The sequence below is a fragment of the Eretmochelys imbricata genome, chromosome 9 (genome assembly GCF_965152235.1).
Source record: "Eretmochelys imbricata isolate rEreImb1 chromosome 9, rEreImb1.hap1, whole genome shotgun sequence".
NCBI classification, from domain to species: domain Eukaryota; kingdom Metazoa; phylum Chordata; order Testudines; family Cheloniidae; genus Eretmochelys; species Eretmochelys imbricata.
Genome location: NC_135580.1, coordinates 79606750 through 79634683, shown reverse-complemented (window position 1 = coordinate 79634683; position 27934 = coordinate 79606750). Strand labels below are relative to the sequence as shown.

The 27934-nt window shown below is 43.8% G+C and overlaps 1 protein-coding gene across 1 annotated transcript; it reads left to right on the top strand.

Moving 5' to 3' along the window:
- Window positions 1–266: 266 nt before the first annotated feature.
- Window positions 267–26747, top strand: HEPH (hephaestin). Its single transcript, XM_077826287.1, has 20 exons — window positions 267–445; window positions 3074–3318; window positions 4179–4391; window positions 5019–5198; window positions 5611–5865; window positions 6513–6681; window positions 7936–8075; window positions 9197–9328; window positions 10006–10217; window positions 11995–12145; window positions 12622–12834; window positions 13768–13981; window positions 14635–14774; window positions 15569–15700; window positions 17463–17569; window positions 18746–18965; window positions 20165–20304; window positions 20715–20877; window positions 22500–22532; window positions 26503–26747. The coding sequence occupies exons 1-20, from the start codon at window positions 267–269 to the stop codon at window positions 26745–26747; spliced, it is 3483 nt and encodes a 1160-aa protein (XP_077682413.1).
- The last annotated feature ends 1187 nt before the right edge of the window (window positions 26748–27934 follow it).

The window sequence follows — 27934 nt, the reverse complement described above, 5'->3', positions numbered from 1 at the left end:
GCCAGTGACTACCTTATACTTGAAGCATGGGAGCTGAGAATCCTTGTAATTTTCCCATTCATTCTGGTATAATTAAATGGTGACCCCAGAAGTTTTTACATGTTGATTCCTTCCCATGTTCTCAGAACATCCCGTACCTTCAAACCACACTGCTTCGGACTAAGTTATGAGAGTGAAAGCCTGATTGTTGTCCCATTACTTCAGACTCTTTTTCTTTTCCAAAAAAGCGGTTGCCTGCTCCTGAAGAGCCTTCACCTTGAGCTGGGATGGAATCTTGTCGGCAACTGCTGCCTCAGTCTCTGTTTTTCCTTCATTTGCTGCTGCTGCTGCCCTTCTTTGCTGAAGGTGCCACCAGAGTCTATTACCTGGGTATCTGTGAGGTGGAATGGAATTATGCTCCAACAGGGAAGAACATAATCACAGACCGAAGCATTAAAGATGAACCGTATGTTTAACAACTATAAGTATTTGAGTCTAAAAAAGCTAATGGCTCAGGAGGTTTATGCAAGAAGTTTTATTAAGGAAGCAGGTGATGTGGTGCCATATCTGATCTTTACTGGCTTAATGGTTAACCTGTTTTTATCATCGGAACATAGAAATTATCACGTTGGGACAGGCCAATGATGGATCTAGTTCAGTATACATTGATCAATTCCAGATGCTTCTGAGGAAAGTGCAAACCCTTTAGAATGCACCCCATTGCACAATGCTACATCATAGGGTTTATTTCTTCCTGACCCTAACTGGTGATCCATTTATGTGCCTTGAAGCCTGCGAATTTTATGCCATTATGACACAAGCGGTTAGAGCTGGTCAAAAATGTATTTTGACAAAAAATACCTTTTTGACTAAGTAGAAATTTTTGCAAGAAAGCTTATATTTTCATCAAAAATGTTCAGAGTTTTGTTGAAAACCCAAAAGCCTAAAAACTGAGAAAAAATGGTTTGCAATAATAAAAAACAAAAACATATTTGGTTTCTGGTTTTCAAAAACAAAAAACTAAATCAAACCAAACCAAGTCTTTTAAATGGCAACTTAAGAAAAATTCTGAAAAAAGCATTCTCTGCAAATGAAAACTGTGCATTTCCTGTTGAAATTTTTCATGGTAAATAAAATCCATTTCCTGGCCAAGCTTTCTCAGTGCTACACTGTCACCATGAATTCTTTATACAGTTGGGTCACTTATTTCAAAAAGCATATAGCAGAAATAGAAATGGTTCAGAGAAAGGCAACAGTAATGATCAGAGGCTAGGAAAGATTTTCATATGTGGAGATATTTAATAGGTTGGGACTATTTAGTTTATAAAGAAAACAAATAAGTGGGGACATAATAGAAAATACATATAAAATAATGAATATTTTAGAGAGAGTAAATCTTGTGTTTCTATTCACCTTCTCTCATAATAATACAAGAACAAAGAGACAGTCACTGAGATTAAACATAGAATTAGTCTGTGGAACTCATTTCCTCAGGGAAATAAATAATAAAACTAGTTAAAACATTATGAAGGAAAAGTTTTTTAGTTGAAAATATGGCCCTGGTTTGAAAACGAAACTAGATTTGCAGTAAACAGATTTTTTTAAATAACTATTTAGATCACGTGCATCAGGCTGGCAAAATGTCAATATTTTTCAGACACATTTTGAATATATATTATATATTGTAAAATAAATCACAAAAACTATTGAAAGAACTTCAGGGCTTTTCATTTTGAAATGGAAACAGCTTCAACCTTCTGAGAGAGAGAGAGAGAGAGAGAGAGTATGTGTTTGTGTGCCTGTGCTTTTTGCTGGGCATGTCCCTTTCCCTCCCTGTGCCTCTAAAACAGGGATAATGATACTGATCTCCTTCATAAAGCACTCTGAGATGAAAAGTGCTAAATAAGAGCTACCATTGATTACACTACATTGTATCATTTTTATAAGATTTCATAAAATTTAAGTCACTGCCAGGTTCTCTTATCCCTTTTTAAAACATCTGCTCTGGCCCAGCTACATAGAAGGGCTGGCTGCAGGAGTGACTTTGTGGATGTAGTGTCTCTCTGAGCTGCATACCTACAGCCCTAACCTTCTCTATTGCAGTGAAGGACAAAGCTCGGGCTTGACTTCAGTGGTACAGCACTGAGCCCATAAAGAACAGTTTTTCTATTTGCCCAAGTGCCACAACTATTTTTGTTGCTGCAGCAATGTTGATGCCTAGGAAAAAATATCTTCTCCTTCCATTATGACCTGATACACTAATACTTGAGACAAGATTCACCTCTCATCTGGTAGGAAATGATAAAAAAAAAAAAAAAAAAGCAATCCACTGTTGTATTGACTTTTGGACACTTGTAAGAGGTTTCAACTCTGAAGGTTAGATATGTACTGGGGACACATCAGCCTGAGCTGACTGCTCTTTCCACTAATATTTCACATCAGCTTTTGACTAGAAACTCACCCTTTTTTCTTGTGTTAGTCTTTGTGAGAGAGCTCAGGAGATTTTTTTCCCCCTTGCAACTCACAGAGCATAGCTCCCGTCTGCACTAGAATTAAGCACTGAAATAGATTTAAAGGACTAGAACAATAGGTAGGATAGCAATCACTAGGGCTCTCGACTTTCATCCTTTAGTGCATACAATGATCACCAGATAAGAAAGAAATTTTCCCCCATCCCACCATTGTATAGCATCTACAGTTAAATACATTTATGGGGACTGTGTCAGGTCTTTCCCTGAAGCATTCAGCACTGACCATAGCCAGAGACCTAGTCTCAATCTAGATGGTCTGCTGTGCTGATCTATTACATTGTGTCAGTTCCTCTCATATTTTACAACACTCAAAAACCAGACAAGAGTAGAGAGGCCAGTGTTATTGTCCAGTCGGATTGCATTCCCAGAGCTGCCATAGGGTTCGGGAAGAGGAAGCACAATGCTGGACTAGGAGCAGGGATAGAGCGCTGGCACAGCAGAGGCTCTAGGAGTCAGCTGAGAGAGCTACATTAGGTGTCTCTGTTATCACTATTCTCCATGTTATGCAGCTGTAGTAGATGGCACATTATTCACGATCTGTTATCCTGTTTTGAATTTAACAGAGAAGCCTCTACGTTCCTCCAGCCTGGCAAGGACAGGGTGGGAAGCACTTACAAAAAATCTGTGTATAAGCAATACTCAGACTCCACGTATACAACAGAGATCCCCAAACCTGCCTGGCTGGGATTTCTTGGGCCCATCATACGAGCAGAAGTGGGTGACACCATTACCGTGCACCTAAAAAACTTTGCCAACCGGCCACACACAGTCCATCCTCATGGCGTCTTCTACAAGAAGGACTCAGAAGGTAAATGAGCCCCTGCTGAGTTCAGATTCAGTTTCCCCACTGTGAATTTAGGAGTATATAAGAAAGCAAAGCCAGCTGAGAAGGGGACATGTTTGGGTTGGCTCAAAGCAATATCACTTGGAAAACTGGTATAGTTAGGTAGGCTTTTAGCAATACCACCGGATGCAGGGTTAGTGGATTTCTAAGCAGTATGGTACTGTCTGAGTTGGATGCACTTTTTCCAAACATGAACTCCTTAACGGAATGTCCAAATTCCTTCCTAAAGAACACAATATCAGTAACACTCTCATTGCCAGAATACAGGAGCTGAGGACCAGTAAGGTAGTAGCTAATGAATGTTTATATTATGTATATATATTAATCATATTATATTATATATTATATAGTGCTACGCATATTTAGATGTCTTTAACGTGATGAATCTTGTAGGTTCCACAGGAATGACAGAATATCAGAACAGAGAGTCACTGTTTGAAATAGTCCCAGAGAATTTAGAAAGGAACTATTTCTGGCATACTGCAGATTTGAACTGAACACTTAGCACAGTTCTCTGTTTTCTAATGAGACTATAAAAAAGCAATTATTAGAACATGGTACCATGAGTCACCTTTCTGGCTCAGCCACCAGTATACTGGGCAAAGTCACTTAACAACTTCTCTGAGCCTCAGTTTGCCCATTGGAAAAATGATGATTACATTACTTACGTGGTGTGAATTTTAACTTGAAAGGTGCTACAGAAGTGGAAAAAGTAACTTGCAGCTATCTGTGCTGTATCTAGTGTGAGAAATGCAGTACAGCTTTATACGTTATATATTCTCTGCCAAACTTGAATGGATGCTGTGATTGCTCAATTATTCCAGGGTCCCTCTACCCCGATGCATCCTCACAGGATCATAAGAAGGATGATGCTGTTCCACCAGGAGGGAATCACACATATACGTGGACTGTCACTGAAGATTACCACCCGATGGCTGACGACCCAACCTGCTTGACCTGGGTCTACCACTCTCATACTGATGCCCCGAAGGACATTGCTTCTGGGTTGATTGGGCCATTACTGACATGCAAAGAAGGTAAAACCTCAGGGGAAAGACAGCTCAGAGTTACAACTTCACACAAACTGAAGACTTTGCAATGATCTTAGTTATGGTAAGGCAAGCAGTGATGCATTGTTAGACAGCTATCTAGTTAATGTGGAACTTATATGCAATCTGAGATAATTCTCAATTTCTAGATTGATTCTGATTGTTATTTCTTTGTGGCTTAGAGAGTCAGTACATTAACTTCTCAGCTCTGTGGATCAGTTCAAATGCACAAGTGGAAAGTAGTGCAGGGATCTCATTCAAGACCCCATTTGTACATATTAAGAAAAAGAAAGAAAGAAAGAAAGACAAATCCCTCAAACCTCCTCCAAACCCTACAGGATTTCAGCAAGAATGACAACACTATTGAAAGATCCAGGACTGCAGGGGGTGCTGTAAATCAGAAGTGAGACACATTGGAATTTAGGAATGGAATAGCAGGGAATACTGCAGGTCTAGGGTGAGGTGCATTGGCAGACCTCAGTGATAGTCTGGCCTGGAAAATCAGGGAGAACAGGAGTCTCATGCTGTTGGTGAATTAACAGCGCTGATCTCACTAAATCCATTGACAGATCTCTGCTTTGCAGTGGGAGTCACTCATCCTCTCTCTTGCCCTAGGAGCTCTGACTGGCACAGCTCAAAGACGGCAAGACGTGGACCTTGATTTCTTTCTCATGTTCAGCGTGATTGATGAGAACCTGAGCTGGCACCTGGATGAGAACATTGCATCATTCTGCACAGACCCAGAATCTGTTGATAAGGAAGATGAGGAGTTCCAAATGAGCAACAGAATGCATGGTGAGTGCCACCTTTCACATTGGCTTTGCCCAGTCAATCTATGCCTGGGGAGCTCCTTCCCTGATACCCTGAAGTGCAGTCTCATCTGATGTGTGCAGGGATGGTTTGAGAAGCCAGTGAGACCTTGTGCTGAAAGATGCACCATCAAAACAATCATAATTTTTGTCAGGGTTTTGGCTTTTACCTTCAGTGAACGTGTGGCCATTAATCTGATGTCCAGAATAAGATCCATCTTAGAAAATGATTTGTGGAAGCAGGCTCCCCAGGATTGGGCAGGAGAAGGGAAAGGTGTTCTGTTGAGACTTGTTTTCTGAATGTCCTGTGTTTCTATAATGGGACCTGCAGGATGGAGCTGTGAACCCCACCTCCACCCCCTTCCTGATCTCTGCTTCTCATTCACTTGGTTTTACAGCTATTAATGGTTATGTGTATGGGAACCTACCTGAGATGACAATGTGTGCTGGGGATCACGTGGCATGGCACCTCTTTGGGATGGGCAGTGAGACTGACATTCACACAGCCTTCTTCCATGGACAGACACTCACCATCAGAGGCCACAGGTCCAATGTGGCCAGCCTCTTTCCAGCCACTTTTGTTACAGCTGACATGATCCCCAGTAACACTGGGAGATGGCTTCTGAACTGTCAGGTCAACAATCACCTGCAAGGTAAGGTACAGTCTGGAATCTGTCCTGCACTCTGCGGCCCCCATTCACTTCCCCACTGTGGCCCCTTGACATTACGGGATGAAGCAGAACAGTCTTGTGGGCAATGCCCCATGGTAAAAGGACTTCCCCTGCTGTGTAATCAATGATTTGATCTGATGGCTCCCCCTATATTGCATAAAACTGGTGAGTTACAGCCACCCTGGTCTTTAATATGTAGGTGCAACCTACAGGGATTACAGATGCCAGATGTGACATCTCTTGTTCAGCACTGAATATCACAGGACTGGAGCAGCTGGTGGTGCTGCAGAAGGCGCTTTACATCAGAGTGGAGCACTGCATGCTGGGACCTGTAGTCTCTCCAGGCTGTACCTGTATGGTGCACATGGGAGTGGCTGAGGGCTATTTTTGTCCACCAACCACCCTAATGCAATGTCCTGTATTTAGGTAGGTCTGCTGGAAAAGAAAACTCTCATATGTGAAGCAATTGCCTAAACACTCACTCCCAGCCATGCATAATTTGGGACAACTGGGCTCAATGACTTGTGCAAAGAGAATGGGTGGTGCACTGTGGAAATAGGTCCCCTGTCCACCTTCCATTTAGAGTGGCAGACAGGAGTTAAGTGTGCATTTGCTTCTCCCATGTACAGCTGGAATGGAAGCAGTCTACGAAGTCAGACAGTGTTCTCAGAAAGCTCCAGAGTCCTCCCTGAAAGGGGCAGTTCGGAGATACTATATAGCTGCAAAGGAAGTACAGTGGAATTATGGACCCTCAGGGCTTGACCAGAGCACCGGGAAAAGTCTTCAGGAGCCAGGCAGGTAAGAGGATTTTTGCATGCAAGGCACTGTACTAAAATCTGTAGCCACTGTCTGGAATAAAGCTTGACAGAAACACTCTCAAGGAAATTTGGAATGCCTTTTTCAATGGAATGGTTTAACATGCGATTCACATAACATACATTCACAAAGCTTTCAGGTGTCCCAGCATGCTGTATAGTTGAGGGACACATCACAGTTGCCTCCAAGTTCCATCTCCACTCACTGTACCTGACTTAGCAAGAAGCCTGCGAGTTTGATAAAAGAAAGTAGCTACGATTAAAAAAGCAAATCCAGTGGCAGACACAGGGTGGCATAGATGTACTACAGATTTACATTCAGCTTCCATCTAGCCTTCTACGTGAAATCTAGCAGCAAATGCAGAGCGATTTAAATGAATAGCTCTCTTGAGAGTTTTACATCCTTTCATTCCAAACAGCTGAAATAATACTTAGCATATATAAGGGTGTTTAATATTTTCAGAACACGTTGCAAATAGAAACTAATGAATTCTCACACTCATCCCTAGGAGGTGGTAAATGTCATGCCCATTTTACACATGGGAAAACTTGAAATGCACAGAGGTTAAGTGACTTGCCCAACAAACCACACAGTGAGCCAGTAGCAGAGCCACAGTTCGACCTCAAGAGTCCCAGGCTCTGTGCTCTCACCACTAGACTCTGCTGCTTCTCCTGCAGGGCACATTTTGGAATGCAGGCGAGGGGACGGCGAGAAGGAATTAGTCTCTTTTCATTTCATGTGTGTTTCTTTTAGAGTTAGGATTGCCACTACCCAAAACATCCCAGTTCTCATAGCGCTTTCCCAAGACCTCCATGGAAAGTTTTGCTGAAGTGGTGTTGATTCAATAGAGGGCATCTTTCCCTCTGAGTCAGTACTGCAGTTTCATTTGGATATACTAGTCTGTGAATCCTGAGCCCAAACTGTTGTACAGAATTGCTGTATAACTATTAAACAGTAGCCATGTTCCAGCACAGAGTTGGCTGCGTTCCTGCGGAGAGTGAGGTGATCCCTACATAAAGTCTGCCTATCAGTTTGTAAAGGGCTTTGTCACACTCCCGGATGAAAAGTGCTACCTAACGGCATTACTATACTTGGCACTGCTGGGTTTTCAAAATCAGAGGTTTAGACTCAATTTAAAGGGCTGCAGAGCTGAGAGCTGCTGCTGTCACTACCCTGATGGGGGCAGGGGAGTTTGCCTCTTTGTAAAAGGACATGAAATTTGTTCTCTGTGTTTAGTTCTTCTGAGCAGTTCTTCAAGCATAGCGTCAGGCGGATTGGGGGAACCTACTGGAAGGCCAAGTATGTGGAATATACTGATGCAACGTTCCGGCTAGAAAAACAACGGTCAGAAGAAGAGATGCACCTTGGGATACTTGGTAGGGATTGTCTGGCAACATAAACCCTCTTACAGCACCTTCTAGAAAGATCTATCAGCACCAGAGAAATGCTGATTGGCTGGCACTGTCAAATAATTCCTAGAAGTAATGCCCTCTGTGGTGGAGGTGCTTCCTGGATGACATTACACTGCAGCTCTTTAGAGCAAGGAAGACCTATACTGGGGGGGCTGGTGGTCTTGTGATTGGGGGGCCCCAGTATTGTTCTGCCACAGCAACCTTTGGAAGCTACCAGGAAGGGGCAAGGAACACATTATTCCCCTATCTCTGACTAAACAAATCACAGCAAAGCGCTCGTCTGCCTGAGCTTCTGATTATGTGTTTCTGACTGTGTCTTCAGGACGCAATACGAACCCCACTTTCTACTTAGAAACTTCTTCTCGGGAGGAGCTGGCAGTGCTCTTTGTGATCAGATAATGATGAGACAAAAAGAGTGGGACTTGGAGAGCGAATGAATCGTGTATGGAGGGGGCACAGCATTAATTCCTTTGAATTATTTTAATACCATCTATAATTTGAGCATTTGATGCCTAGATAATACTCTGGTGAGAGACACAACAGGAATGTGATAGGTCAGATTAGATTAGATTAGATTAATAGATCGATTAGTCTGGCTGGTTGGGGTTAGTTCTCATACAGGCCATTAGGGAGATGAAAGGCCTGATCCGATCACACTGACGGCAATGGAACTTTGGTCATTGATTTAAAGTAGGATCAGGGGTGGTGAGTATGCACAGGACATAAATCAGGAGGGGGAATTCTCACTGCACCAGCTAAGGAGTAGCTCTCCCTCTCCCTCCCATTTAATCCCAGCCTTTTGGGTCTGGAGTAACCTTTTCACTGAATTCTCTCAGTCAAATTTCAAGCTATTTTACTTTTAAATAGTTTCTCCCTCCCTGCCCCGAATGCCAGTCTGCCTGAATGGCTAGCAGTCCTACTTAGCATGGCCAAAACCAGACAGCTGGTGGTTCTGCTATACCCATTGCTGTTAGTCATCTGTGGCTGTGAACTCTGGGTAGAAAATGGCCATGGATAGCCTGTTTTGTCCAGTTATCTTGGAAATCACTCCATTATCCTCTCTCTCTCTCTCTCTCTCTCTGCAGGTCCAGTGATAAAAGCTGAAGTGGGAGACACCATCTTGGTGACATTTGCTAACAAAGCCTCTTGGCCCTTCAGTATCCAGCCCCATGGTGTGTTTTATGGAAAGGAATGGGAAGGAACGCTGTACCACGATGGTTTGTTACTTCATCTCACCCCCTCTTTCTAAACTGAGGCAATGACAACCCCTGTGGTATGGTTCCACAGTCTGCAGCCTCACCCCACTGGGTGGTGGTCCTCTCCAATCTCACTAGCTGAGTAAAGCGGGGCCTGCTCAGCTAGTGTACCATGAGAAGTGAGCTGGTGATGCAGTAGGGGATGTTCTTCCCTTTGACCTATCATTGAACCACTGCCCAGCGTGGCACCAGAGAGGAGGTGGTGCTGGAGCTACTATCTCTTGGAGGAGAGATGAAATCACGGTGCTGACCATTTCTGGCCCCTAAAGATCCTGTGATGGTTGTTTCAAGAGCAGAGGTTTATATCCCTGTTCACACTGTAATTTGGGTAGCTATATTCCACCTACCAAAATTCTCCTGAGGATTTAATTGGATATATTTCTTTATTTCATGCCATGAGGCCCACCTCTGTCTGACACCTACGCTAAATTTGCCCACACACGTATGTCCAGTAATCTGTAAATATTCCCCTACTGTATTTCTGAAATATATATAATGGCTGCCCCATTCTACCCCAGAGGTGGCTGCCCTTTGGTGGTGAGTGAAATGAATCACAGTAGCAGATGACACTAACGAGCTGCAGAGCTTGCAAAAGGGGCTGTATACATGAATACATATCAGCATTTTGTGTTTTAAAGGTCTGTCATGGAATGGGGCTTCAGTTGAGCCTCTCCGTAACTTCACATACCACTGGACTGTACCACAGCACGTTGGACCCACAGCCAATGACCCTCCTTGCCTGACCTGGATGTACTCCTCTGCGATAAATCCCATCCAAGATACCAGTTCCGGCTTAGTGGGCCCTCTGGTGATCTGCAGACCTGGGACTCTCAACGCCAGCAACAAGCAGGTAGAGTCAGCTCTCCCACTGCAATGTTTCAGGCTCTTCGTGCTTGGGGAAGAAATAACTAGAGAAAGGAGACCCCAATAAAACCTTGGTAACTGAAATGTAATTAAAAATATATGGGTGAGGGTGCCCCACAGATTAGAATAAAAGCATCTAGGCAGAATATGGGCGCTGCCTCAACCGTGCAAACTTCATGCATCGAAGTGTCTTATGGGAGAAGCCTAACACTTTGGATTCCTGAGGTCTTTGACTAATCTTTGACTAATCTAATCTTGGGATTTAATTAAAGGGAAAGGGAAACCTTTTGCATTTTGGTGGATTTTGTCAAAATCCTTGGTCTGATCCTATACTGACAGTTATGGGATTACACAGGGATACATTTGTCCTAATATATGTAGGGCAGAATGCCCCTATTCTTTTTCTTCCTTTTGTTCCTATTATTAATGAGAGGTGTGTGAAAAATTCACCACAAAATTGAAAATATTGAAAATCATTTTCATACTAAGTTGAAAACAGTCCCCTTTTTGCTAAAGGTTTGTGAATTTTTTGCTTGAAAGATGAAACATTCTGAGTTTCAAATGGAGCTAGGTTCTACTCTAAACTCAGCCCATTTTGAGAAGAATTCAAATGAAGGGGTGATTTTACAACAAAAGCACATAAAATGGATGGTGTTCTGCAGGCTTTTGTGATGTGGAGATAAGTGAAATCATAGGTCGGACTAACACTTTCCCTTGGAATTTAATGAAGAAATGTTCAACACTTTTTCACAGGTGTTGCCAAAGTAGCACAATGAGTACACAAGGGAACAAGGCAGCACTGAAGTAACAGGCCCACATATGACAAACAGGGGCAACAGAAGACAAAACCAGCTGCATGATTGTGAATACATTGTAATGTGGATTGGGGAGTTGCTGGTGACTCTGCAAAGCAGCTGCTTTAAAAGCCTCCCTTGAAGATCTTGCTTTCTGGATCAGAATGATGTGGCTAAACTAGATAGAGTTCAGAAGAGACCAATAAACCCGGTTAAGGGGCAGGAGAGTTTGATTTTGAGGAAAGGTTAAACTATGTATAACTTGGCAGGTGGAAGGGAGGTTATAATGATAAACAATTTACAGGTATTTGAGGGTGTAAATAAATCCTAAGGTCAAATAATTAAGAGTGGTCCAAGGGGGTATTAGTAAGAATAAGGGGAGGAAACTGAGCAAATGGAAATTTTGGCTAAATATCAGCTAAAGAGCTCCTAATAGGGAAACATATTAGTGTGTGGAATAGGTTCCTCAGGAGAAGTTGTGGAAGTCTCATTGCTTCTGTCAGTTCAAACTGGACTCGACAAAGTTTTCAAGTCTTGATGGTAGGAAACAATCCTGCATTGTGATCTTGTATTAGGTGGGCCCAACTCCAGACCCTGCATAGTGGGGAGTGTTCGGATTTTGACCCTATTGGAAACTGGTGGGGAGTGTCCAGCACCCGAATTTATGGATTGTGGGGGAAGGAGAGAATGGCTTTTCAGTCTGGGCAAAATTCTGATCACTTTACTCATGCTTTACTCATACCTTTTTTCACATATGGTCCCAGTGCTGCTCTGGGACCACTTGTAAAGTAAGTGCTACTCAGCATGAATAAAGACATCAGAATTTGGCCCCCTAAGAGGTGGAAGTGGACAACTTAAGAAACAAAAAATTAGAAATTGCCATCATGCAAAGCAGCCTGTACTTTAACAGTTAACGGGTGATCCGTGTGTTTTTAAAATGAATGACCATTATTGTGATTGTTATTGTAGAAAGGGATCGACAAGGAATTTTATCTCCTGTTCAGTGTATTTGATGAGAACCTCAGCTGGTATTTACCTGCAAATATAAAATACTATTTGAGGACACAAGAGGCTTTCGTGAAAAAGGATGAAGGATTCAAGGAGTCCAACAGGATGCATGGTATGGCCCTGTTCTCTCTTGTACGTAGGCAGTGAGAACAGAATTATGAGCTTTGGGTCCAGAACTATGAGTCCTAGCCTAGGTCCATCTTTAACTGGTCCTAAAAACTCTGGAATAGCTAACTACTGCCATGGCACCTATGGATCCCAGTACAGGTACCTTCGACATGCCATGTGGAGAGAGAGAGAGATCAGGTGGACTTGGGAATGAAATTTCTGATTTGCATCAAAAGGCATCTCTTTTGAAAATTCTCTACATAGCATTGTCTTGGAGAATGGGTCATGGGACATGAGGTCCTCCTGTGCCCAAAAGCATGTCTCAAGCAAATACCAGGGGTGAATTGCTGGTGAGCTGTACTGAGGAATACACAGCAATATGCAATTCCCATAGGTTTTCCTACACTGTAGGTATGTGTAAATAGAGGTGACCTCTTGGCTCGTGTGTAACTGTGTGGTTTTAATTCTTTTCTGTTGCAGCGATTAATGGATTTATGTTCTATAACTTGCCCAAGCTGGAAGTGTGTAAAGGGGACACTGTGTCTTGGCACTTTCTGGGTCTGGGCACTGACACAGATGTGCATGGAGCTGCGTTCCAGGGAAACACTGTTCAGATGAACGGGATGAGGAGAGATGCAACCAATCTGTTCCCTCACTCGTTTGCTACTGCCCTCATGCAGCCTGATCATGAAGGTAGATGTCTGCACAGCTGACTGTGCATAGAGAAGTTATCTCAAATGTTAATATTTGTTCTCTTGTGCTGATTTGTCTACAAGCGGTGTCACAGTTATAGGGCGAGCTGCACTTTAGACCCCTGTCACTTCCTCTTGAGTGCACCCCTCCAGGGACAGCACTGGCTTCCTGCCCCTCACTCTGGGTGGAACCACCCAGCCATACCACTCATAAACTAGATCTTTGGGCTGTAGCACTCATTTCCCAACTGCGTTAACCTGACAGGCCCAACTAGATTTGACACTGGTAGGTCCTCTCACTCCGGCAGCCTGTGACAGGATAAATTTGCAGTGACACAGAAAGAGCCTCTTCAAAACAAAGTACTGTATTGATTTGCCAAAGGGAACACCGCATTTAGGAAAATGACTTTAAAACAAAAGGTCGTATATGCATCTTATCATACCTAAACTTAGTATCTCTCGCTTTTGCTCAGGTAGGTCCAGTTTATCCCAGACTTCCTTTCTGAATCTGAGGGTTTGTTTTCATCCCTGCAGACCCTCTCTCTGTGTCAATCCTTCCTTCCCCTCCCTTTCTGCAGGATGAATCCTTTAACTGTTCAGTGTCTTTTGATCTCTCAGTTTTCACACTTGGCAAAACAGCTGTGTAACTTTGTTGGCACCGAGCAGCTAGCTTCTTTACAGCTAATAACTTGGCTGGTGTGTGAGTGCTTGCTGGGATGTTCCTTATCTAGGCCATTGTTTTGCCTTCCTGCTTGGCTCCTCTAACAACAACGCTGGATCTGACCCCACAGCAAGAGACACATCATAAACACACACAGAAGTATGCACCATAGCCATAAGAAATAATACACCTATTTCCCAGTTCATCTCACATGACAAGGAAAGGACCTACTTAGATCTTTAGAGCTGACCTTTTTGTTTGTGCTGCCCCTAGGCACGTTTCAGATCTACTGTCAGACTAGCAACCATTACCAGTCTGGGATGAAGGCGCATTACTCTGTTTCAAAGTGTGGCAAAGGGGCACCTGCTCCTGACCCCCAATACGAGGAGGTGCGGACACACTACATCATGGCACAAGAGGTGGAGTGGGATTACTCACCAGATCGCAGCTGGGAGCTGGACCACCATAACATCTCTGGGCAGGAAAGGTAAAGAGGGCACCTTGGGGAAGCCTGTGGCGCCTTCAGGCAAAGCTTTGTAGAACCCATTAAAACAGGGGAAGTGGCTTTTTACTGGAGAAAGCCAAACCTCTGCTGATTGGACGGATACTGGCTGCCCACACCATGGTACTGAAGACGGCCCTCATTGGTGTTTGGGGGGCAATTGTCCCCTTTAATCCAAATGTTGGGAGTGTTTTTCCTCCCTGTATGCTGCAGCTCCTTGCATATCTGTATGTGAGAGGGAAATTCCATCTCCGTGCCCCATTTGCATTACTGGCCACCCACTGGCGCCAGCTGAGGTGGTGGTTTTTTGATACAGACATCTGTCCACTGCCAAATAGACTGATCTTCCCCTAACACGCTTCAAGCCAGTGAGCAGCCATCCCTCATAAGGGAGTGAGGTAACTTTGATCACTATCATCCCAAGACAGATTCCAATGGGTGGCTTGGAAGCGTGTGGCTCTGTATCCTCTTATCAACTCCCAGAGCCATTCAGCTCCCTCAGCTGATGTCATATGAAACTGGAGACTCTTCAGAGAGGAAACTGGTTCAGTTAATGAACCCTCTCCCCACAGAGAAGTGCTGTTTCTTTAATGCAAACACAGCAGTGTTAACGTAACACAGCACTCTGCATTTCTTAGCTATGGCAACCAATTTCTCAGCAATGAGAACGGACTCCTGGGCTCCAAGTACAAGAAGGCAATTTACAGGGAATACACTGATGGAACATTCAGAATACCCAAGAACAGGACCAGCGATGAGGAGCATTTAGGGATATTGGGTAAGCAATTATTTGAGTGGTGCATCTTTCCCTCAGACAGGGCTGAGACTTAGTCCTGAAGAATGAACCAAGGAACTGGGACTTGGGAGAGCTGAGTTTGACTCTGCCTCTGCCTGGCTGTGGCCAGGTCAGTTCTCACATCTGTTCCCCCTCATCTGTATAATAGGGATAAACCCTACCTTTGTAAAGCACTTGGAGAGTTATGGATGGAAATCGCCAAGTGTGAAAGAAACCCCTCTGTGTAGAATCATTAAAGAAAGAACCAGGCACTGTGAAGCAGAGGAGCAGGCTGTGGATTCTTATGAGATTCTAAGGAGGCAACAGCTCCAGTGCCTCACTCCAGGATATTTCAGTACAGCACAAGCAACGTGAGGCAGCACATCCAATCTAAAAGAGCAGGTGACGGCTGTGAGCCGTCACTGTGTCAGGCCATTTCACATTGTCAGGTCTGGTTAAACCAGACCGTTGAGGATTGTAGTTGGAGGATGATGATGATATATCATTTGCATTATGGTAGCACTCAGAGATCAGAGCTGGGTCCCGCTGTGCTGGGTGCTGTGCTCATAACAAGACACGTTCCCTGCCCTGAAGCGTTAACAATCAGAGTTTTCAGGATCTTCCTGAATGTGGGTTTAACTCTGATTCTTTACTTTGGGGAATGGAGGAGGGATACGGTGATGAAGAATTCACCTCCCACTCTCACGTTAAAGTGTTTTCAATAAATGAGAGACAGAAATAGTCTCTTTTGGCCATTGATGGGAGCTGCACTCACAATATGATCTTCCTGTCTCAAGGTCCTTTTATCTGGGCAGAAGTTGGAGATGTCCTCAACATTGTGTTTAAGAACAATGCTACACAACCCTACTCCATTCATGCACATGGGGTACTGGAAAGGAATGATGGACAGGTGGAAGCTGCAAAGCCTGGTGAGTCAGTAATCAGCTATTAGTTGGGGTAACTTCTGTTTCCACAGGCAATGGCGACTCAACCCATTAAAAAGGCCCAGCTAGGAGGGTAGAAGTTATTCTGGTGTGTTTGTTTTAATGTGATAAGTAATTGGAGCTGACAAGGAACCAGACTTTCATGTGCAATTTGTTTTTGTTGTTCATCTAATGGGCTGGTTTGGCAGCCCTGGACGATAACATCCTCTCTTTATCCACAGAAGGCACACAGCCTGGGTAGAGGCAGTGCAAATTCCCTCCCATAGGTTACTCACCACCAGCACACCCCTACCCTGGAGGGTTCACCTCTAGAAATGAGAGGGACTGTGCACTCTGGGCACTATTAGCATCAGTTAGGATCCTCTGGAGAAGGCCTGAGTGGTCCAGGGTGTGCCTGATTATTAGGCCCCACTAGGGCTAGAAAGCAAATGAGCTAATTAGCACATGAACAGGCAAGCAAGGGCTATTTCTCTGCAAGGGCAGGGAAATCACTGGAAGGTCTTCAGGAGCTCTCTTTGCCATTGCAGGGTTCCCTCCATCACCCAGACTGCCAAATCCCTACACCATCCATTCAAAATGGATACAGGCAAATCTCAGACAAGCCCCCAGTTGTAACTGGGCAGCATGCTACACTCCCACCTTGTCCACAAACACAGAATGCTCTGAGACTCTCTTGCTTGTAAACACCACCATGTCTCTGCTCTTTTGAACTGTATCCAACCTTCTAATCCCTTCTCCAGAATAGTAGGGGTGGGGGCAGGGAAAGTAAGGCTGCTCTGCTCTGCAAATGCCCTTTGTCAGTCTCACCTTGCCTTCTGTTTCTCTTCCTCTCTTTCTGCTTTTCTTAAGCTCTTTTTAAACCACTTGTCTGTTAATAGGCTAATTAGCTCATTAGCTTCCTAACCCCAGTGTGGCCTAATAATCAGGCACACCCCTGACCAATCAGGCCTTTGCTGGGAACCTAAGTGGTGCTAATAGTGACTGGAGTGCTGGCTCTCCATCTCTCAGCACTCTGTCACTGGGATGTTTAGTGTCCAGAGCTTAGTCAGTGCTTGGCCATGAGACTGCCAATGAGGGGACCAACTAGTGACATTTGGCAGTGATAGTGTTTTTTTACAATGTGGACAACTGTCTGCTAGGAACTTCTGAGACCACCAACTCCATTTCCCTGCACAGCCCTCACTCAAGGTAACAACTTTTGGTCTCTGCCACCGCAGGCTTGACTGGAGCTGGCATCTCATAGGTTCTGTATCCGGACTACGCAGCCCCTACAAGCCATCCAGACTCTCAATCAGCTTCTATTTTTAAAACTGTGTATAATATATAAGAAAAAGTTGAATCTGAATGAGAGTGGCAGGCACCTCTGTGAATATACTTCAAAGTTTCCAAAGGTCACCCCAAGTCTCCCAGGAAGTGAGCCAGAATTTCCCTGGAGAGTTCTAGTCCTGGGTGATGCAGGTAGAGATGAGGTGATTTTCCACAAGTTGGAGTTCAGATCCTTTTCCACTCCCCATCCCCATCACGCCACCTCCTTTGTTTGTAAGAGGAGGAAAGAGTCTCTAGTCTCTTGTACACAACCAGGGAAAGAATCTGCAATGCCTATGAGACTGCTATAATATCACTCTTTGGGGCAGGCACCATGTTTTTGTTCTGTGTCTGTATAGCACATGGGGGTCCCGGCCCAGGGCTGGGGCTGCTGTAGTACAAATAGCAACTACGACTACTGTCACTCCTTTTCATCTCTCAGGTGACATTGTAACTTACCGCTGGGACGTTCCTGAAAGATCCGGTCCAGGACCAAATGATTCTGTCTGCGTTTCTTGGGTTTACTACTCTATGGTGGATCCTGTAAAGGTAAAAGGTGGTTGGAATCTTAGAATAAAACAAGTTAGAGATGAAAAAGCCTCAGAGATCATTTAGACAGTCTCCTAGGAAACAGTCTGGGATTGTTCCCTGTAGGATATATTTTAGAGTTTGGTCCAATTTAGAATGCAGTGTCCCATGTGATAGAGCTTTCACCATTTCCCTTAAGGAGACAGTTCAACAGGTGGATAGATTTCATTGTTGGGAGGTTTAGCCTTGATATTAAGCGTAAATTCTCCCTTTCTTAATATAGTCCCTCATAAAATAATTCCTCCCGCTCCTTGGCGTTAACACGCTTCAAATATTTATACGGTGTTATCACATGCCCCCACCCCATTAGTTATGGCTTTGCCTAGCTAGACAGCTCAGAGCTAAATTTGGAAAGGTAGAAATCATCCAGAATTAGTCAATCTAGATAATTCAGGGAGCATTGAACATTTATAGCATTTTATGGTATATGGATTTATTTAACAAAGAAAAAGCAAAGCCCCCTAAACTTCAAAATACTTTAATTAACTGAGAATCCTCCCTGTACAGTATCTCATTTAGCCACAGAAACCATTTGTGTTTTATCTCCAAACCCAGGTCTTTGTGCAGTCAGTACATTAAATGGAAAATATGTTATTATTTCGCTAATATATGTCTGTTGATTTGCATTTGCTAATATATGTCTGTTGATTTGGTCCAAGGAGCCCTCCCCTAATATCTGGCATCATCTGTGCAGGGGTCAGCTGCAGTTTCACATTTTGCTATTTCCTACCCACTCCAGCCCCCAGGACAAATAACGGGGCAGGGAGGAGGTAAGGCCATTCTGCACTGCCACATAGAGCTGGCCAGCTATGGAGCAGATGCATGTACCTCTTAAGGGGTGGCTTAATGTCCCCATGTACTGTCAGTAGGAGAGTCACAGCTCCACATTGCACCCAATGCACAGCAGTAATTAACTGTTAACATCTGGCCCTGCACTTGTACTTTCTGTTAACTATTTCCAATAGACCGTATTTCACACACAGGACTGATTATTTAGTATCTTGCAATGTATTTTATGGAGAGTACTGCAGGGAGCAGCAAGCCCGGGTGCTGAATGGTAGCAGAACTGTGTGCAGGAGGGATGGGAGGAAAATCCCCATCTCTGAACACCTCAGACTTTCTTCTCTTTCCTATTAGGATTTGTACAGTGGTCTGATAGGCCCCCTAAAGGTCTGCCGTAAAGGGGCGCTGGGCTCTGATGGGAGGAGGAAGGGCATCAACAGGGAGTTTGCACTCCTCTTCCTGGTTTTTGATGAAAATCAGTCCTGGTACCTGGAGGAAAATGTGAAAACGTATGCACATGGGAATCAGAGCAAAATGCAGGATGAAGAATTTGTGGAAAGCAACAAAATGCATGGTGCGTGGCCTTCACTTCACATATTTTACTGGGTCCCATTCAGAGCTGCCCTTGCCATTTGCATGGGCCTAATCGACAAAGGTGCAGAGACAGGGAAAGTCAGTTCTCGACCTGCATCTCCTTCTGGCCCCACTACCAGAATTAGAAATCCAGCTGGGAGCCATTTCCTTTTGGATGTGTAGGTGTTATTTAGATTGCTAACTGTGTATGGTACATTGTACATTGGCTGACAGATGTTAAGGGCCTGATTCCTGCTGAGTGCTTCCTTTAGCTTTAGTGGTGCTCAGCACCACACAGAATCAGGCCCTGTGTTGCTGTTATTACTGTGGCATTTATAAGGCCCCAGTCACAGATGTATGTAGGTGACAGCTAATCATTACTATTGTCCAAGCAAAAGAGACAGAACAGAAAAGTACAGGTGCCAGAAGTTCCTGGCCTCAGAACATGTCTCTCTCCAGCATGTACCCTCTCCCATCACCCTCAGTGGAGATTTCCCTGTGTGCTGCCTTGCTTTATTAAGCTGTTCTTTCATTGGTTTGGATGCTTATTTCCTTTGCAGACAAAGGTGCTGCTCTCATTATTGCTGTGCTAATTGTGAAATGAAATCCCACCGAATAGCAGTTTACAAATGACCAGCACCTGAGAGTAATGTACGACAACATATAATATGCTGGAATTTGCCTGTTGACAGGGACCTGTAATGTTTCCGCTGCTCAGTAAGTGCATGAGCAGTGGATTTTAAAAATGTGTAAGTGCAGTTAGGCTACAAAGACTATATTTACATGTCCTGATCTTCAAAAGCATCCAGCTGCTCCTGCTGACTTCAGCTCTTGGAGATGGAGTTTTCTTCAATAGTAAAAGCAGACGAGCAGGAAGGAGGGTTCTGAGATTTCACCAAGCTACATCACTGACATAGTGTTCCCTTGGGACAAGTCATTTTACCTTTTTATGACTCAGTCAACCCAGCTGAAAAGCAGGTGCAGTAGCTGAGTTGGGAGGAGACTGACAAAACGTCAGGAAATCATGTTGTGTGGGAATCTCACAACAGAAGAGAAATGTCTGATTTACTTGACCCTAGTTGAGCTTTGAAAGGTTTAACCTGCCTTGAGGGAAAGTGTTTTTGTACTGACATGTTGTGAGGTCTTTATCATCCACATAACAGGCATTTCTGCTTTCTCAACATGTTGTCTACCTCACAGCCATCAATGGGAAGCTCTACGCAAACTTGCATGGATTGACCATGCACCAAGGAGACTGGGTTAACTGGTACCTGCTGGGAATGGGCCAGGAGATCGATGTGCATACAGTCCATTTTCATGCCGAGACCTTCACATACAGGGTGAGAATCTCCTGCTGATTGCAGAGACCAGCAGCAAGGGAAGGCTGGGGCTGGGATACCATTACATTCATTTGACCCCTTAACTAACTTCATGCAGTTGGATGTGTTTGCAGCACTGTCATGTAACCAGCAAGAGGAGATGATTTTATATGCCCAAAGCAGACCCAGGGGATCCCAGTATTGTGTTGATTTCTCTATCTAACCAATCTCAAGATTAGCCTTTAGCAGGTTACACTCCTTTTCCAGTTTCCTGGGGTTGCTTTTTGTAACCTTTTGTTACAACTCTTATGAACTACTGTAGTATCACCAAGGTTTCCAGGCCGAGGGATCCTGCCCCCCAGATCTAGACCAGAGTTCTTTAAAGATACATGAACCATTCCATGCTAACATCTCCTTTCCCCTTTTGACAGAATGGCAGGAGTTACAGGGCAGATGTTGTGGATCTGTTCCCTGGGACCTTCATAATGGTGGAGATGGTGGTGGGGAATCCTGGGACGTGGTTGCTTCATTGCCATGTGTCAGATCATATTCATGGTGGCATGGAGACACTCTACAGAGTCTTACCCAGACCAGGTAGGGAGAGAGCAGCAGCCATCTCTATGCAGTCATCTTCATAAATAACTTAAGTGTACTTCCAGACAATGATAATGCTTAGCACTTATAGTGCTTCAAAGTGCTCTACACACACAGTAATTAACTAACTAACTAAAGTATTATTAACTTAAGCTGCTCCTTGTTAACACCATATAAACAGTATTTGGGGCTAATAAACACATTGGACCCAGAGTTTACATGGCCCTAGATATTATTATTAGGTTTATGTTGTTGTCTATCCTGGAAGCACTGTACAGTGATCCTCCAGCTATTGTTATTAGTAGAAGTGCTAGCTACATTACAGATGCACACTGAAAGTGTTCTGATCTAATCACAAAACATTAGAAGCTATTTTGTGATGAACGGTGCTTAAGGGCATCTTGTCATGCGCTTCCCTTCTACAATCAAAGGATTATGTACCCCACTGGAGTCTCTGGAGCCCTATTTGGCTAGCCCTGGTGCCTGAAATGAACAGAGACTTGGGAGTGCAAAGGTGCTCCCCTGGATGGACGGTAGGTAGGTAGGTAGGAAGGAAGGAAGGAAGGAAATAAATCAATCAATTAATCTAGCAAGTGCTGAAAAATACTCACCATGTTTTAATAAAGTCAGGGTCTGAACTGGAACCCAGGAAACGGCATGAAGTAGTATGTGACATTCACCACACAGACATAATACTAAAAAGAATTAGGAAACAGATTTTTAGAGGCAGATTTTGCAAGGACATTCTGCTTGGCCTCTTTTCCTTTGGAGGAACAATTTTATGCCCGCCATGATCTGTGGATATACAATTACATCTGTAACAATGGCTTCCATTTTTAAAGTAGTACTTATCCCTTCACAAAACACAAGAATCAAAGATCACCCAACAAAGTTAAAAGACAGCAGGTTTAACACAAACAAAAGGAAGTACTTCTTCACACAGTGCACAGTCAACCTGTGGAACTTGTTGCTAGGGGATGTTGTGAAAGCCCAAAGTATAACTGGGTTCAGAAAAGAATTATATAAGTTTATGAAGAACAGATCCATCAGTGCTCTTAGGCAAGATGGCCAGGGATATCAGACCTTGCTTTGAGTGTCCCTAAGTCTCTGACTGCCATATGTTGGGGCTGGACAACAGGGGGTGGATCACTCAATAATTGCCTTGTTCTGTTTATTCATTCTGAATCATCTGGCATTGACCACTGTTGGAAGACAGGATACTGGGCTAGATGGACCATTAGCCTGACCCAGTATGGCCGTTCTTATGTTCTTATTATTAATATTTGTTCTTGTTATCTAAGTTCTTGCTCTAACTGTCCAACTGGTTTCCACTCTCTTCTACTAGCCTTGTGCCGTAGGGGTCAAAAGTGGCATCACTGATTAGCGTGCATGGCATTCTACAGGCATTTACAACAGAGTATATAGAGGAGCTAACTTTTTCAAAAGCACCTAATTGACTTAGGAAACTAACTCTCATTGAAAATCATTGAGACTTTAGTCACTAGGTGCTTTTGAAAATTGTACCCAGGATAGATAACAATAGCCTTGCCATATAGTCTACACTGATTGCTTTTTTCCTATGCAGCATAACAATTTATCACTAATTTTTTATTCTCTTTCAGAGCGAGTGCCCATAACCTTAGAGACAAAAGGAGGTATGATTTGCATTACACTGCTGAAACAGCCTCTTGCATTGTGTGTTGATACTGGTTGAACTTACCCTACAGACAGAAGATTTGGATTAGGTTGTGGTTGGATCTGTGTGTGGGGCAGGAAGGCAGGGGACAAGAAACCATATCTCGCCCCATTTCCATGTGCCTCTGGGCTGGGGCGTATCCACATTCCAGTCTCTGTGTTCCCCAAGTATAAATATGGGGGGAGTTGTGTTAGTGTGAGGTATGACTATAAAGAACGTGAATGGTAGGGGGTGGGCTCTGCCTGCGTGTGTGTTTCATCAGTAGAATTGCCCCTCCTCCATAACCTCTCTATCCTCCACATGTCTGTGCTTAGTTAAGACACAATCCAGCAGGTAAAAGTGACCTGCAAAAAAAAGGGCTTGTACCCTTTTTGCTTCTTTATGACCACTTAAAAAGAAGGCTTGAAAGATTTCTTTGTTTTTTAAAAAGGGTGTTTTTGCTGTTCTGTTATACATTAGAACTTCTTACTTTATCTACCCGGTAGACTGTGTGGCAACTTGAGAGCTAGTGAAATTGTACACTCACAAGAGTGAACAGACAGAGTAAGCAAGGGGAGAGGAGTTCAGTCGGATTGTCTAAACCTCCTTGGGTTTCTTTTGTTTGTTTTCAGTAACACCTAATTAACTCAAATGACAAATTAACAGCTTGGAGAAAAATTGCCTTTGTTAAAGATTCAGCACCTCTCCCTTAAGTCAAGGTGTAAAAACTCACAACACACATGCTCTTAAACCCGTGTCTCCAGCAATCCAGGGGATAAGAGATTTGACATTTCACAAGTAAAACCCAAACAGAAAAACACAAACATCCCTTCAGGTGGTCTTTAACTATCATAAAGACGCAAGGAGGGCAGAAGCCCAATGCTCTGCAGTCCACCTTCGATTACCAGGTGTTTAGAGTATATTCTAAATGGAGATTTTTGACTCATCTGAATCATATTGCTGGAGCATCTGAGTTTGTCTCTTGTGTTTGGGAAGGTATTGGTTTATAATATCTCCAAATACATCTGCTCTATGCAGTTATTAGATTGAATTGCCTTTCACTTCAGAAAGGGTCAGCTCCTCTTCTTGCCTACTCTGTCCTGTGGTTTCACAGGCCTCTCCACCAGAGGCATATAATAACTTCCAGCTGGAAGTTACTATTTTGCAGCTCTTGCATTGTGTAAGATGCTCTTGCACTAGGAAGGTGTGAATTATCTTGGCTGTGCTGCCCAGTGCTTGAAATGACAAAGGAGAAGAGTGAGATGATTTAAAAAAATGAGAGGTGCTTTAGCACCTGTTTTCATTTTTGCTTTGCATTTTCTGTACATCAGGACTAGTAACAAGGTGGCTTTTTCAGAATCTCACCATGTGTGCTCCTCCCCCACCAATGAACCCGTTTGATTTACAGAATCACAGATCAATCATACAGTTGGAAAGGGCATTTCAAGCCCTCAGGTCTCATATACTTTAAGGCCAGAAAGGACCATCATGATAATCTAGTCTGACCTCCTGGACATCACAGGTCACAAAATCTTGCCCACCCACTCCTGTAATACACCTATAACCTGTGGCTGAGTTATGGAAGTCTTCAAATCATGATTTGAAGACTTCAAGTTACACAGAATCCACTGTTAAATTAGTTTAAACCTGCAATTGACCCAGGCCCCATGCTGCAGAGGAAGGTGAAAAACTACCAGGGTCTCTGCCACTCTTATTTGGGGGAAAATTCCTTCCCAACCCCAAATGTGGTGACCAGTTAGACCTGAGCATGTGGGCAAGACCCACCAGCCAGACACCTGGGAAAGAATTCTCTGCAGTAACTCAGCGCCCTCCCCATCTAGTGTCCCATCACCAGCCTTTGGGGATATTTGCTGCTAGCAGTTGCAAATCGGTTTACACACCATTCTAGGCTGTCCCATCATACCATCCCCTCCATAAAATTATCAAGTGCAGTCTTGAAGCCAGTTAGGTTTTTTACCCCAACTGCTCCCCTTGGAAGGCTGTTCCAGAACTTCACTCTTCTGATAGTTAGAAATCATCATCTAATTTCAAGCCTAAACTTCTTGATGGCCAGTTTATATCCATTTATTCTTGGGTCCACATTGGTGCTGAACTTAAATAACTCCTCTCCCTTCCTGGTGTTTATTCCTCTATGTTTTATAGAGAACAATCATCTCCCCTCAGCCTTCCTTTGGTTAGGCTAAAAAAAAGGTCAAATTCATGCCTAGCAGAGTGCTGCCCTCAATGAGGTTGTACCTCAGATAAATTTGCCTCTGAGGCCAACCCACTGAACAGAGAACAGAAGGATCATAGACTCATAGAATATCAGGGTTGGAAGGGACCTCAGAAGGTCATCTAGTCCAACCCCCTACTCAAAGCAGGACCAATCCCCAATTTTTGCCCCTGATCCCAAATGGCCCCCTCAAGGATTGAACTCACAACCCTGGGTTTAGCAGGCCAATGCTCAAACCACTGAGCTATCCCTCCCCACTACATTGTATTTATCATGTACTTATTCATCTGCACAGGGATTTCAAGCTTTCAACCAGTATAGAGTAAAGATAGGAAGTTGGGGTGAGGATAACTTCCCTTGCTCCATCAACCAAACCCAACAGCTTTCGCAGACACATTTGTAACAGTCTCACTCTTCTTATAAATGACCACAAGAGCCCTCTAACTGAGGGACACCGTCAATGTCAAACATGAGCTTTATTTCCCCATTAAATGTACAGCATGTATTTTCTTGTCCATTTCTTCCAAAAAGGAGCCTAAACATCCACCATCACAATTTTTAACATTAGCTCAGGGAATTTAATTGTTTTCTGAGTGATTCAATAGAACTAATAGGGGAAAGAAGTATTTAAAGGTTCAGAATCATCTTATGTATGAGCTTCTTTTAAAATGGCCTGCCACAGGGAGTTCATTGAAAATTGACTTTGGGCTGCTCTCTCCCTTCCCTTTTCATACTGTATCAGAATTACCACATCCAAAATATATGGGCCAGATCTGTAGCTGGCATGAATGGACAGAGGAGCTCCATTGTCTTCAGAGGCAATTTAGACCAGCTGAGGATCTGGCCCTATATTTCCAACTTCTCCCTCTTGTCCCCGCCATCATTTCAGAGCTATCAATTTACAAAGCATATTTTCCTTGCTCAAAATGAGCTCTAAGAAGAAGAGAAATAGAAAACCTGCCAGGAGTTATAGGAGTAAGCAGTTAATTTTATACCAGTCTCAAGCAGCTACATGTTAATCAACCCCCGTGGTCTACAGTTGTTCTTCATGCAATTAGCCAAGCAAGTCTTGCTTCTCAAAAGCTTTTCACGTCCTTGCAGAACAAAAGCAGCAACAGCAATATTGGGAAGCATAAGATATTTAATGGCTCACCATGGTCATTTAGCTGCCAGGGGCCAGTGATTTGGAACAGCAGCAAAAATGATGCAGGATGAGTCTCGTGTACCCCAGTGATACCAGCACGAGCGGTGGGATTAGTGAGCTGACAGCAGCAATATCTGTGAAATGTTTTCTAATGCTTACTGCATAGTGACCAAGGGACAGAACACCTGGGTTTTATTCCCATCTTTGCTACTGACTTGCTGTATGACCTTGGGCAAGTAACTTTTCCTCTTTGTGCCTCAGTTTCCTTATTTGTAAAAAGGGGGATAATGATACTTGCTAATAGGGATGTGTGAGTTTTAATGAGTGAATATTTGTGAAGTACTTTGAGATCCTTGGATGGAAGGGGTTACAGAAGGGCAAATCGTTGCTCACTCTGCGAATTCCTTCACAACTCGAAGGATGAGGGACCTGTGGGATTGAGCAACAATTGATAGTCCCCTCCCATATATTTGAATCTCTCCTTCCCCTCTACTCCCCTTTCTCCGTGTTTCTCAGACGCCTTAAATCACCTCCCCCTGCCAATAGTCACCTTCTCCTTTCGTTTGCTCTCAGAGACCTCTCCTGAGGATGAGGACGAGTCCCATAAGGTCGTTGTGTTTGGAGCTAAGATGGCTCAGGAGCAAGTGGAGGTCACAGTCATCGTTCTGGCTGTTGCAGGGATTGTGCTGTTCCTCGTTGCCAGCTTCCTGCTGGGCATAATCATCCACCTCGAGAGGCAAAGGAGATTAAGACGCAACAGGAGGTCCATACTGGATGACGGGTTCAAACTCATGTCTAAAAACAATCAAGTAATTTAGGAGCTGTGGAAGGCCTTTTACCCACAAGCACGGATCACAACCCACTGCATAAAGCCAAGCAAGGAGCCCTGGAGCTCAGCTCCCTCCATAAACACCTCAGTGCTTTGTCAACAAAAATTCCTCCCATAAGCGTTCCTCAGGGCCCTTTCAGCTAGGTGAAGAGAAGCAGTGGGAGTGAGAAGGATCTCCAAGTGCTTTCCTTTTCCCAAAGGGGGAGAAGCAATTATGGAGATGGTTTTCTGACAGCAAATTCTCTCTCCACTGAAGCAGCTTCACTTGGTCGAGTCTTCTCTTTCTAATGAAGGAGAGAATGAGGAGACGAGCTCTCAGGCTGAGTTCTATCTCTGCCCAGCTACCAGAGTTGGGCTGGACATTGTCTCCCTACATGACTATGAACCAGGACCTTGCACTGAACCCAAGTAATCTGAGGAAAAAGATAATCATAGGTGCTTGTGAATACACAGGAGAAAGCACTTCATTTAGATCTGCTTTCTCTGCTTTTTATGAGAAGCTGGAAGAACACATACAGTGCACTGTGTCACAGTGTCTAAGGAAATCCATCAAGAACATAACAGTAGCTGTGGTTCAGTCTTCAGCACTGCTGACACATCATAGCGCATATGCATGCTACAGGGAACACATTTGAGTATCAGGCTTTTAAGGGTTTGCTATAAGTGGTTGGGGGTGGAGCTTTTACACATGCTGCAAAATGGCTTGACAGTTCCCTGCATTAAAACTCTGTTAATCTGTAAGTGTATATTGAGGTGCAATATTCAAGTGTTTGTACAGTTCCTAGTAGAGTGGGGAGCTGATATGCTACGAAGCTTTGTGATTTATTTTCATGTCCATTGATGCTCTCTCTTTCCATTCTTCATATCAAAATACATGTTGTTTTATTTAAGCTACCCTAGCATTTTTGACTGTTTCAGAGTTATCGCTGTGAGCCAGGCTGGGGGAAAGGCCAGTATGCTCTGAGGCGCAGGAGCATACTTAAAGTGGGATTTATATTTTAGCTCAACTGGGGTTGTCAGACAAAGACACGGATCAGGTATCTCATCGTGTGCCATGAAGTGGTATTGAAGCACAAGTGAAGCCTAAATACCATGAAGGGAGAGACAGGTTTTCACATGCTAAAGTGCCAGCAGCAGAGTTTGTTGAGAACATCAATGCAAGTTTATCCTTCATGC